Genomic DNA, 13,128 nt, shown 5'->3' with positions numbered 1-13,128 from the left:
TCACATAAGGTGGACTAAAAGGGTCTCATCTTTGTTACTGTTTCAAAAGAAATATCAGAGAACTTTTCCAGTGAATTAACATGACTCATGATATTTTCAAATTTATCACCATCACTGTAATTTGTGTCATTGCAAAAGAACATAGAATGGCAAAGAGCTCATAGTCCCCATGACCAGCCTCTTCTCCACAACTATCAAACTTCATTTTCATTGCAGATTCATAGGGTGGTGGGTAATTTTGCTTTGCAGATGTTTGCTGAGGAAATTCTGCCTTGAGGAAAAGTATGCAGGGTATCCCAACTTTGGGGACTTATGTTTATCACATGGTAAACCATAAATTAGTTTACCTTATTTGGGGTTTTTACCCTTTGTTGTTACGATACTCTTCCTTGACAATGTAGGGGAGGAAAGACTTTTTCCTCTAGAAATCTTAGGTTCTCTGACTGGGGCCCTATAAGTTAGACTGACAAAAGACAGATTGATGAGAGAAAAAGTATTTAACGTGTGCATTGCATTTACCTGTGGAAGTGTTCAGAGATGAGTAACTCAAAGGGGTGGGTAGAACTTGGGCTCATATAGCATGTTAACAAAAGAATAATATGTTTTTGGAGAAGTGACAAGACAAAGGGAAAGGACTTGAAGTTTCTAGGGCAGCAGATTGTGGGAAGGTAAACATATGGGCGTCTAATGGAAGATAGGGCTCCTTCCTGAAGTTTGTCATGTAGATTCTCCTGGTGCTGTCTGTGGGCTGATAAGGGTCTAGAGATGTCTCCAGTGATTAACTTCTGTCCTTCCTGGTGAGAGGGTGTGGTGGGGGAGTGCGGCCTTCCCAAATTTACATCCTGCTTTTTGGCAAATAGGGAGGAGGGAGAGAGGTTTTTTTTTGTATCTGTTGCTTCTCAATTGCCTTTAGCTCAAACTAGTTTTTATGCCAGTGTGGCGTATTTCAAAGTGGCATATTCTGCTACCCTTCAAGGAAAAACAGTTCAGTGATGAGCTCAGAAATTCTCTGATCTAACCAGTTCCTCTCTTGTAGTAAAGCAAGCTCTCAAAGGCACTGCTCATTTCACCTCACATTTGTCTTAAAAATCAAAGAATTTAAACCTCTAGGCTTTGTTTCTTTGTTTTACAGAATTTCCTCTTTTTGTCACTTCATAGAACACACTGAGAAAGTCAAGAGGTGGTTTTGATTTTGAGGTAGAGTGGTTTTGGTCAGTGGTCCTGTCTACTCCTATAGTTCAGGCTGGTAGAGGTTGTACCCATCATCCTCACTGAGTACATGCTGATGTTCGGTCCTTAGTATGTTCACCAGAAGCACTGTTATTAAAGAAAAAAATGTACGTGTCATTTTACCATTACACAGTTTCCTACTTTGTGCACATACTCACTCTCTCCCTCTCAACACACAATCCATGTACACAAATGCAAGTACACATGTATCTAAGGATTAGTAAAAAGGCAAATCATCAACATGGACATGCAAGGGACAGAGGCCCCTGTGAATCTCAGACTTCTAGCCAGCAGCTTGAGTACTTGTGGTGTTTGGTAAGAGCACTGTTCTTTCTCCACTAATACTTGGCTGCCTCTTTTTGACCCAGCGCTAATACCACATGAGGGGCTCTTGTTAACACAAAAGCACTGAATTTTCTCATTGCTTAATACATGTAAAATTTTGACCCTCCAGGCTTTTACCAAAAAAGATCCATAAGATTGTCTGGATAAAGTAGAATAGTGGGACTATGTTAATTTTTTCTGTGTGTATGGTGTTTAAGAGACCAAAACTCCACAGAACACCTCAAAATCATCAAGAAAGGGGTGCCTGGCTGGCTCAGCCGGTAAAGCATGAGACTCTTAATCTCGGGGTTGTGAGTTTGAGCCCCATGTTGAGTGTAGAGATTACCTTAAAAAAAAAAAATCACCAAGAAAAGTTGGTACTTCGGGAGGATGGGCTTCTTTTGTGTCTTGGAACTCCCTACATCCCTAGAGACTGACTCTGTGCTAAGAACTTCAGGAAAAGTGAAAAAAGGATTACTAAGTAAAGCGTTAGTTCGTTCTTTCTGGCTTATATTTTATTTTTAAAGATTTATTTATTTATTTGACAGAGAAAGAGAGCACAAGAAGGGGGAGGTGGCAGGCAGAGGGAGAAGCAGACTCCCCGCTGAGCAGGGAGCCTGACGCTGGGCTCGATCCCAGGATCATGACCCAAACCAAAGGCAGACGCTTTAACCGACTGAGCCACCCAGGCGCCCCATCTTTCCCTGCCTTATGTTTTAAAAAAAATTTTTAAAGGTTTAAAAATTAAAAAATTATTACTAAAAGATTGGGCAAAAGTATTGGGGATTATTTTCTAGTCTAACATAAGATGGGCATAGCTTACAAGAACTTTCTAGGACAGGAAAGGTTCTGTCCTGACCACGTCTAGGTTTCTGTATCCTTGCTTCCTTATCCTAGTGTAGAGTTTTTTTCACTTCGGGGTTGTCTGTAACTGCCTTCACTCAGCCCTCTGCTCCCTCCGTCTCTGGCTCCTGTCGGTGGCTCACTTGATGCTCAAGCTCTCTCTTCCCAGGTCCAGAGAGCCGTCTTGTGCCAAGGACCACTGTTGGGTCTTCTGAGGAAGTCAGGGAGCACTGGTGACCTCACAACGCGCTGGTTTTTGTTTTTTTTTTTTAAGATTTTATTTATTTATTTGACAGAGAGAGACACAGCGAGAGAGGGAACACAAGCAGGGGGAGTGGGAGAGGGAGAAGCAGGCTTCCTGCCGAGCAGGGAGCCTGATGTGGGGCTTGATCCCAGGACCCTGGGATCCTGACCTGAGCCGAAGGCAGATGCTTAATGACTAGGCCACCCAGGCGCCCCGGAACACGCTGTTCTTTACGTCAGAATCAGCACTGCCCATGACGAAGGGAAAGCGGTGGTGGTCACGTGTGACCTGCTGAGGCCCAGGTGCGGCTGGCTTCTAGACCTGGCTCTGACCTGCATCCTGTCGTGACCAAGGACCTTCAGGCTCCAGGCAGCCTTGCTCAGAGAGGCCTCTGAGTTGTGGATTTCAACAATCTCTGGATGAGCCAGATAGAGCTCTCGGGTCTTAATGGGAAAGAGCTATGCTGTAGATCTTACTAGTACGAGTAGCTTGTTTGACCAGCCAGAATAAGTAAATTGCTCACGTTGGGATTAGACAAACCATTTCATAGCCATTTCTTACAGGTATGGAATGGTTTGTAGGTGGGCGTCACATCTCTAGGGTGAAAATTTCTGAAAACACTCCCATCCACCAGAAGTGTTTATCTTCTTTTCTAAGCCCCCACAACATCCCAATGTGGAATAAAAGTCAGGGGCCTCATACGCAGATATGTCCTTTATCTGAACTTTATCTGCCCAATAGTGCACAGAAATCAAATGAATGTAAACCTAGACTTTGCTCTTGACCTACTTTTTGCATCTGTAAACTCCTGGAGTCGTCGCTGGGCATGGGGGCACAAGCAGTAGATGGACAGTCCTAGGTCTGGTCATCTTACCTGTGCTCTCAGAGTCTTGCTGATTTCGGAGTTAGATATTTAACAGGCCGGCTTCGGCATATGTGCTTTTACCTGGTAGAGTTGTGTTTCAGGGGATCTGCACTCCCCATCCAGGTAATAGACTCCTGTTTAAATAGAGTCTGTATCGTCGTCAGAGAAATGGGTAGCTGTTGTCTTCGTGAGAAAAAGGGGAAGAGCCACCTTATATTTGCTCAGCAGCTGTTTTCTAAACAGTGAAGTTCAGGGAGGATCATGTCGTCGTGCTGACCGTCTTCTTTGTGATTTCAGAGGTGGTGGCGCAGTGGTGCACCCAGGGAGACCTCCTGGCTGTCGCTGGTATGGAACGGCAGACCCAGCTTGGTGACCTCCCCAACGGCCCTCTTCTGAAGAGTGCCATGGTCAAGTTCTACAATGTCCGCGGGGAGCACATCTTTACTCTGGACACGCTTGTACAAGTAAGGATGTGTGTCAGACCTTCACTGTGTTAGTATGCTCCCCAAGCTCTGTGAAATACCGAGACTTGGGTATGCTTACTGTAATTATCTTCAACAGATTTTAATCTCTCATTGACCTTAATTAAATTATGGAGTATAAACCAGAAAAAATAAAGAGAGGAACAAGTTTTTGCCTTTAACCAGAATACTTTATTACATTCCCCACTCAAAAGAGTGGACAGTGAGTAAGCAGAGTGAGCTGGTGTTTATCATCAGTCCCAAGTAGAAGTTAGAAACTTAGAGAAGTGTGTGCTGAATCTTCATTTATTTGCTCTGATTTTATGTTTTTTTATGCCAACAATGTACTTTTACATCTGAACCAAATTATTAAACCGTAGGTAAAAAAGCTTAAAGATATTTAGGAAAGATGCACAGGTAGCCCTTTCCTGTTTGTTTTTATTTCCCAGAGATCTTTAGACCAGTTCACTTCTGGTCTGGATCAGCTGTCATGGAGGACGAAATTCTCAGTCAGGTGTAGTGGAGATAGGTCTGCCAGTGAGTTGAGGATTGACAGGGGTGATAACACATTAGAGACTTACATCCTAACCTTACTCAGCTCTAAGAGGCAGGTATACCAGATTTGGGGAAATTTGTAATTAGATATAAACATTCATTATTTAAATATGTCTTTTTTTTATTTGTGAAAAAATACACATGACATAAAATTTACCTTTTTAAATCATTTTTAAGTGTACATTTCAATAGCATGAACTATATTACATTATTGTTTAATCAATCTCCAGAATTTTTTCATCTTACAAAACTGAAACTGCCAGTGCATTCCCCTGCAAAATAGTAGGTACTCAGTAAATATTTGCTTGGTATGATTGATGGGTGGACAAGTTGTCAACATATGCTTTCTGTAATTCTTTCTGTTGACAGTTTGAACCCGTAGGCTCTGTGCCTTCCAGTCAGATGATATGCTGACTTTCTGTCCCTAGCCTCACTGAAAGGCAAGTAGGAGAGGATGGGAATTTCCAGCCCTTTCTGAGTTAGTAAGGCTTTTACATTTATTAGAATATTTGTGAGTTGCAGTGCTGTAACACACTGCAGGTAAATTCAGCATTGTCCACTATTCTGTCTGACTCAGGGCGCCCCTCCTGCTGGCATTCTGTTCCTTCTACAAGGAATGTCCTTCCCCGCCATGTCAGCGTGGGGAAGTCCATCCTCCTTAATGCCAGCACAGTCATATCCTTTTGTAAATCTGCCAATGATTGCAACCCCTCTTCTCTGTGAAGCATCCCCTTGGGATGTTTGATATTTCTGATAATTATTATACTTTTCTGTCTACTTGTTTTATCTTCTTGAAGTCAAAGATCACATTTTCTTCATTTCTCTGATCGTCATTGTGCCTAGAATATGGTAGAGGCTCAGTGACCTCAACCACTGCAGACGTTTTCATCAACTATAATGTGAAACTAACATAGGTCTTGAATTTTAACTGTTTGGGGCTCAGGGCTAAGAAGGGAGCTTAGCTGATCTTCCTTTCGGGAAAAATATCCATCTAGTGTCTCAGCATTTTAATAAATTATTCTTTTTTTCATTTGAGGATGTTTCAACCATTGAAAAAATTGCCTCATTAATATAAAGTTAAATAATGATGCTATTAAAAATCAAGTACAACATTAATTGTAGGTGGCACCATCCTAACTTTTTTCTGTAATGATTCTAAAATCACAGGTTATCTGTGCTATGCTATTCAAGTTGTCCAAAGGAAGGGACATTTTTATAGCAGGAAGGAAGTTAGGAAATTTATTGGGCTGTTTATAGAAAGAACTAAATGCAATTTAGATTGGATAATTTATTTCCAAGTTAATTAGATTGTAGGTTGTGTACAAAGCCGTTGCTGGGCACAAACTTGTGGCAGCCTCAGCTTTAAAATTGATTCTCCTGATTTACTCATAACAGCAATGCTAATGGCTGAAGCTCTTATAAGGAAATATACTGCAGTTTGTTTTCCTTTACTTTCTACCTGTTGTAATTGAAAATTCTGTAATTTACCTCATTAGCTATTTCTGTGACCAGCTATATGTAATTGCATATCTGTTAATCTGACAACGGATTTTTAGAGTTAGCATTACCTGCTGAAGTTCACAGACTTAAGTAATTTGGGTCTGGGGTTTTGGTTGGTTGGTTGGTTGGTTTTGTTTTAGCTTTATGAATGTTTTTTGCATGAAAGTCATGTTGGAGGGGTCAACTTATGTTCTGTAAGTTTCAGTTGTTAATATAAGATATCTGGATAAAAAATTAAGAGAGAAGGGAGAGGAAGAGGTGGTGTGGAAACAAGAAATGAAATGAGAGATTGCATTTATGGTCATTGACTCTGTACTCCAGGAGTGTCCATTAGCAAAGGTATATATTGCCCCCCTTTGTTGAGGACTCACTGTACCTATTCTTATGAAGCTGCCACAAGAGTGCTTTCTCCCCCATTTGCTATAAATAGATGGTACTTCCTGAGGTTGTCTGCTTTCAGAATACAAGAATGGTATGTTCTTTTAAAACCGAGATGTGGGTGCCTGGATGCTGAGCTAGCTTTTACTACTGCACCTTAGTGGCCAAATCATTATGGCTTAACATTCAAAACTGTCCATGGCTCCAGCCAATATAGTTTGATGGTGACCACTCACCCAACTTGGTCTATTTAAAAGTGAACTGTTGTAGAAGGCTTTTTCTTTGTACACACTTGTACAAACATTAGGCATTCCCTTTGTATACACTTATACAAACATTAGACATCCTCTTCAAATATTAGACATTTGAAGTGTATTTCCTCTAAGACAGAGATCATCCTACCTTCTTAGGGGAGCTGCAGAAGGGAGGGGTGGAGCTGCAGTGACTGTGGGAGGCCAGGAGGGCCCTCTGACACCCACAGGATCGGACGCGTCAGTGGTCCACATCCCTAGTCCTCAGCCCAGGGCCCTCATCAGCCAGAAACTGTGGGTTCAGACAGCCTCGTGGTCCCTCTCTTGGGACAGCTGGCTTTGACTCTTTTGTTGTCTGTTGTCTTTTATCTTGCTTGAGCAGCTTATCTTTAATATGGAAAGAACATCTTGTTTTTTATTCCTCTTAAATTTTTAGAGGACTCCATGCAACTCACTGCAGATACAAAAATAGCAATACGGTGAGGAAGCTTTCAGTGTTTTAAAATTTAAATAAACTCCATCTGAGTCAGGCCTCTGCTGAAACTGCCTTGTTGGAGCAGCCTTCTCTGCTCCCCTCTGTCTGAAATGACCCCCTCACTCTTTCTCAAGTCCCTTATCCTGCCCTTCTTCACTACCTGACATGAACAGGTAGTCCTCCTCGGAGGGACTAAGATACGCATCTCTCTCCCTGTCCCACCTCAGAGTGTCAGCTCCATAAGGGCAGGGAATTTATTTTATTCAGTATCAGGCCCCAACACCTAGAACGTGTCTTACCCATCGTATACAACTAACAGTTACCTGAATGACTGACTGGATGAGTGTGTGGTGTGTATTGTATAGCAGCAGGAGGTAAGGTTGGGAGGAATGTAGCTTGTCTTCATGTGCCAGAGGGGCTGAAACCAGCCATTTATTAATACAGTCCATGAGCTGTAGCCGAGGAAGTCAGAGGAGCAGACTACCCTGCCACCCTCACGTGGCTCAGCATCAGACGAGACAGGGAGATCCTTGAGAGGACAACCTGACTGTGTGTTAGCCGCTCACCAAACCTCCATATGAGTAGCCTCTCTCTGCAGCTGAGCAATACCTCTCCTTGTTCCATCAAACTCACCAAAGCACTTGATTTCTCCCACACTAATGCTCCCTGAAATGTAGCTCATTTTCTTGTCCTTTTGCCTTGGATTTAGACGTGCAAAGTATGTGAACTTCCCTACACAAATTAAGATTTGAATGTTACCAACTTCACAGTTCTAGCCATTGGTTCTAAAAATAGTCATTTTGTGTGATTTGAGAGATTAAGTCCACAGATTTACAGCTGAGTTTTTCCCTAGCAGATAGCAGCTGTTCAAACAAAAGCATTCATCTGTGGGAGTTGTGTTAGTGTGCACCCTTATCTTGTTCCAGGTTTACTGGAATTAACCATTTGGTACGTTTCTCTTCTGTCGTGAGTCCTGGCTGGTGGGCAGTTCTTAGGACGGCGCTCTGTGGGTGAGGGCTGTGGGCAGGCAGGCCGTGGATTCGTTCTCTGCTGGCACCACAGATCCTAGGGGACGGAGGGCAGAAAGCACTGATTGGGAGGCAGCTGAATCGAGACACCCCACACCCCATGTCTGCGGGCATGTGCGTGTACATCCACTTTGAGTCTTGTTCTTTCCAAAACAACAGGACATTTGTAGGGAGGGCTTTGTAGGCTGAACTACCCATAAACAGCACAGGAAATTTGGCACCAAAAGGAAATGAGACTTTAGAAAAGTAAGATGACACATAAAAACGGTATAAAAGTATTAGAGAGGTATAAAAGGATTTCCTGTGTGGTTTCTTATTTGTTGATTTCCAGCTCTGTTGAGTTGACATGAAGGTTCTGTAAATTTCAAGTATACAAGTGTGGATTTGATACACTTGGGTATTGCAGTAGGATTGCATCATGAGATTCACTAATACCTCCATCACAACACATAATTATCATTTCTTTTTTGTGGGAAAAACATTTAAGATACAGTGTCTCTTAGCAACTTTCAAATACATAGTATAGTCTTTGTACAGGCTTACAGGACTTAGAGGTATCCTGAGGTCATGGCCCCACTGCCGCCCTCCTCCACTCAATGGGAATTACAATAATCAATTTCCCCACATCAGAGAGACCTTAAAACCTTCAGGCAAGAAGATCAGCTCTCACTATCTGTAAATTCTTTATTTTTCTGTTATAGCCTTAACATTTAGTGTAGAAAGGTACCAGTATTTATTTTGCTACTTTATCATCCTACGTGGAGTATATGCTGAAAAAATAACTTATATGAGCATGTGTTCCCCTCTTTACTGAAACAGACAATCACTGATGTGGACAAGTAAGTGAATGCTCACCCCAAACGCTGTGCTATAAATCCCTGTTGGTATTCTTGGTACTTCCCGGTAACCTTGCTCCGGATAACAGTTCCCCCTTTGAGACTCCGCAGGTATCATGTCCTCAGGCCGCTTACCTCCCGCCCTTTGCTCTGGGTTCTGGTTTTCACCCTTTCCCGCCCTATGAGTCCTCCTTGCGGAGAAGTCTGTCTTAGTGGATATCATGCGCAGGACGGGAGCACGGTCCTTCCTCACCTTCCAGACAGGCTGTCTCTTGCTGTCTTGTGCACGTTAACAGCACTTCTTGGCTAATTTATCCCCACTTTTGGGCCCACGTGACCTGCAGATTCTTTCCTGCCGTAGCGAATCATTCTGGTCATTGTCCGTTTGCTAATGACACAGCCTGTTTCTCCTCCTGTTTGCCTCTTCTGCAGACATGTTGTCCGGTTTGTTTCGGAGTCAAATTGCCTTGACCAAATGGATTACGGGGACAATTTGGGTCTCTTACTTCGCGACTGACAGTTCAGTTTGTTCGTGGGGCATTTGGCATTCTTTAGGCCATGTGTGGTATATGGACAGGAGAGGAGGGAACACCCAGGTAAGGAGCACAGCCGTGGGGCTGAAGGAAGTGGGCGAGAACCATGGCTCTCCTGGGTACTCGCTGTAGCTTAGCCTCTCCAAGCGCCGGGCTCCTGGGCTTCTGGCAAGGTAGGTGAGAGTAACGATACCTCCATGGCAGAACTGAAAGGACTAAATGGGCTGCTGTATGTGCTTGTGAGGCTGTGAGAGAGAGAATTTTCATCCACCTTGAAAGTCTGTGTTAAGTGGTTTAAGTTCCTTTATACAAAGATATGAGCTACATACTTATCATATGATAATTTTATGTAAGATCCTCCCAAAACATGTTTTAACTGCTACTATGAAAAGCAGAAGGCAGGACAGAGGGGACAGGAGGACAGATGTGTAACCTGCACTTCCGGGGATTGATGATAGCAAAGGAATTTTTTGTGTATTTTGTGTGTGTTATCTGCTTTGTCTCCAGTAGTGATTACGGCTTACTCTGTGAGGTCTGCCCCACTTGTGGGATCCTCTTGTAAGGAGGCTCATCTGGAAGTATCTGGAGGCCTGCACACTTGAGTTCCAGGCTCCGTGGTCCTCCTCCAGGGGGTCGCGGCTGGGGTCCCAACCTGCACTGCCTGGGCTCACAGAGATGGAAAGAGAAGATGGAGTATCTTCAGCCTTGCATTTTGTTTTGAAGTTGAAACCAGGATTAGCTGACCCTGGAGGCTATTTTAAGCAAGTGTCTTCATCTGTTCCTTTTATCTTGATGTTTGTCACTGAAGTGCTGTGAAAATTCTGTTCCTGTCACTCCTATAACAGATCTGACACCCCACTTCTGATCTTTCCAGCTCCTCAAGACCTCACTAAATTAGAGCCCCATCCAGCTGGACAGGAATGAACCGATTCTCCCGCGGCTTCCCCGTCACAGCCCTCCGCCTCCTCCTCCTTTCTTGGTGGATCTTACTTAGCTGGCACCCTGGAGCCTCGGAGTTTTTTCACTATAACTAGTTTCTGACTTGCATATTTGGAGTTAGCATGCCTTTCAAAGCAGCGGTGGTGGTCCCAGCCCCCTGGAGCAGCCACCACAGGAACTGTGTGTCCCCCCACCACTGTCCTCTCCCCGGGGAGCTTTCTGTTTTCTTCTTCTGGCCCGTAGCCAAGGGGAACCGTCATTCAGGGACTGTGGGTTATAGCCTATGATAGGTCTTGGAAGTACCTCTGGCATCTTCCCTCTCCTTTAATCCTCACAGCTCCCATTTTACTCCTGAGAACATGCGAGACATCCCGGGGTTGTAGATGAGTCCCCAGGTCACACAGCATGTGACCCGGACCAGCGTCGATTTCACTCTGAAATGCTCCTTGTCAGGACCGAAGGGAAGGGCCATCTGGTCTGCCTCCTCACCACCTCCCCAGGCCACAGGAACAACCACTGGTTTCTTGGGGATCCAGATAACCAGAGTTCAGTAAGGAATGTGGGTTACTGTACCCCAGGCTAAGTGCATCTTCCAGCAGAGACATCATTATACAGAGCTAAGTTAGGTTTTACGGTACCGAATCAAATGAGATAATACACATAAAAGAACTTCGCAAAACTATTCCAGTGCTTTGTGTTCTGGCCTGGGGACCTGACTATTTTCCAATGAAAATAGTGAATTTCTGTGATGTAGTATTTCATTGTCTATTATACTTTTCAAAACCAATATTCTCGGCAACTATTAGGTCACTTTATTTTGCTTGACACACCCGTGCATGACCTCCTGTGCTTTACCGCAAGAGCAGAACCTGAGTGTCGCCTCCCTCACTTCCCGGCAGCGCCCCATCGTCTCCATCTGCTGGGGACACCGGGACTCGCGGCTGCTGATGGCTTCAGGACCGGCCCTGTATGTGGTGCGTGTGGAGCACCGCGTGTGCAGCCTGCAGCTGCTGTGCCGGCAGGCCGTGGCCAGCGCCCTGCGGGAGGACAAGGACGTCAGCAAGCTGGCCCTGCCCCCCCGCCTCTGCTCCTACCTCTCCACCGCCTTCATCCCCACCATCAAGGTAGAGCCTCTCCACCCTCCCCTGCTCTTCCTCGGCCCCTGCCGGCTCCCCACTCCCAGAGGGCTGGCCAGGAGGGGGGCCGAGTCCTAGCAGGCGGGCCGGAGTTGTGTGTGCTCCTCGGCGAGAGTACCCGGGTGACACTGCTTCCGATTGCGGTCTGTCCCTGGCACCGCTGTTCCACCAGAGACTCGCCTTGTGCGAGGGGTGTAAGCTTCCTCGTGGCAAAGGCGGTCTTGGAGGTTGAGTGCCATGCCATCCTGATGCTCATTCTGCCTTGTTCAATCCTAACTTCCTGGCAGATGCTTCAGAAAAGTGGGAAACCTGTTCCGAGAAGTTTGAGTAGCTTGCTCCATCGCCAGTTACGGGAATGGTCAGGTTGAACCCTGTCCTGAGGATGGAGCCACTGTGCTGAGGAGGGGTGACCCCCACCCCGCACTCGCTATTGCTCGTCAGGTTTTTGGTGGTGTGTGGAACAGATCTGCCAGGGGCTGTTCAGGTGCGGGTTTTCCTCTAACCTCGGGGCCTCCGCACCTTACATTCTTGTCTGTGTTCTCTGTTCTGTATTCTCTCTGTGCTTCTAAGCGTCAGATTGACTTGTTCAGGTGATTTTTTTCTTAAAACATCAGTTTTAGAATCTGTTGTGATGTATTTTCAAGTTGCTTTACAATCTTGGTTGTGTACCAGGGATTCTCAACCCTGGCTGCACATTAAAATCACATGGGGAGTTTTTAGAAAATACACATGCCCATCCCCTGCTCCCAGAGATTCCAATTTCATTGTTTGAGGTGGGATTCTAGCTTCGCTATTTTTTTTAAAGGTCCCAGGAGATTCTTCTGCACACCCACAGTTGAGAATCACTGTCCCACACCACATCGTTAACCCTCCCCGAGCTACCAGCCAGTGCTCTGTTGGAGTAATCAGTGACGTCCATACTCGTTTCTTTCCATGTCCTGCCTCTAGCCCCCAATTCCAGATCCCAACAACATGCGAGACTTTGTCAGCTACCCCTCAGCCGGCAACGAGCGTCTGCACTGCACCATGAAGCGCACAGAGGACGACCCGGAGGTGGGAGGTCCGTGTTACACCCTCTACCTGGAGTACCTGGGCGGGCTCGTGCCCATCCTCAAGGGGCGGCGCATCAGCAAGCTGCGGCCAGAGTTCGTCATTATGGACCCCCGGACGGATAGCAAATCAGGTGGGCCTCCGCGCCACAGAGACTAAGACCTCATTCTTAGGTGTGGTTGAGGAATAGTTTTCCTGACACCGTGCAAAGACAGTGCCTACTTAGGAAACGTGAGCCTGTGTTTTGGCTGGCATGGAACATCCTGGAAGCTGCCCCGTTTCCAAAATTGTATCGAAGTTAATGATTCCCTAAATGTACTTTCTGATGGGTTTTTAACAGATCTGCCAGGGGCTGATCTCCGTAAGGCTTCGTGTGACTGGGGCCGTGGATAGAGGAAACATCAGCTCTCTGTCAGGGGGAAGCTGGCCCAGGCTTTCTGGGAACAGTAGATTCCTCTTTTAGTTACTCATCAGGTATTA

General features: G+C 45.2%; 1 protein-coding gene across 1 annotated transcript in view; it reads left to right on the top strand.

The window, feature by feature from the left end:
• Positions 1-13,128, top strand: part of TULP4 (TUB like protein 4) — an 82,193-nt gene that overhangs the window by 47,703 nt on the left and 21,362 nt on the right. Inside the window, exons 6-8 of the mRNA XM_078055855.1 lie at positions 3,804-3,970; positions 11,362-11,586; positions 12,547-12,781. Coding sequence (XP_077911981.1) covers positions 3,804-3,970; positions 11,362-11,586; positions 12,547-12,781 — 627 coding nt within the window. The remainder of the gene's footprint in view (positions 1-3,803; positions 3,971-11,361; positions 11,587-12,546; positions 12,782-13,128) is intronic.

This window comes from Halichoerus grypus, chromosome 9 (genome assembly GCF_964656455.1).
Source record: "Halichoerus grypus chromosome 9, mHalGry1.hap1.1, whole genome shotgun sequence".
NCBI lineage: Eukaryota > Metazoa > Chordata > Mammalia > Carnivora > Phocidae > Halichoerus > Halichoerus grypus.
This window is presented reverse-complemented; position numbering and strand designations above follow the sequence as displayed.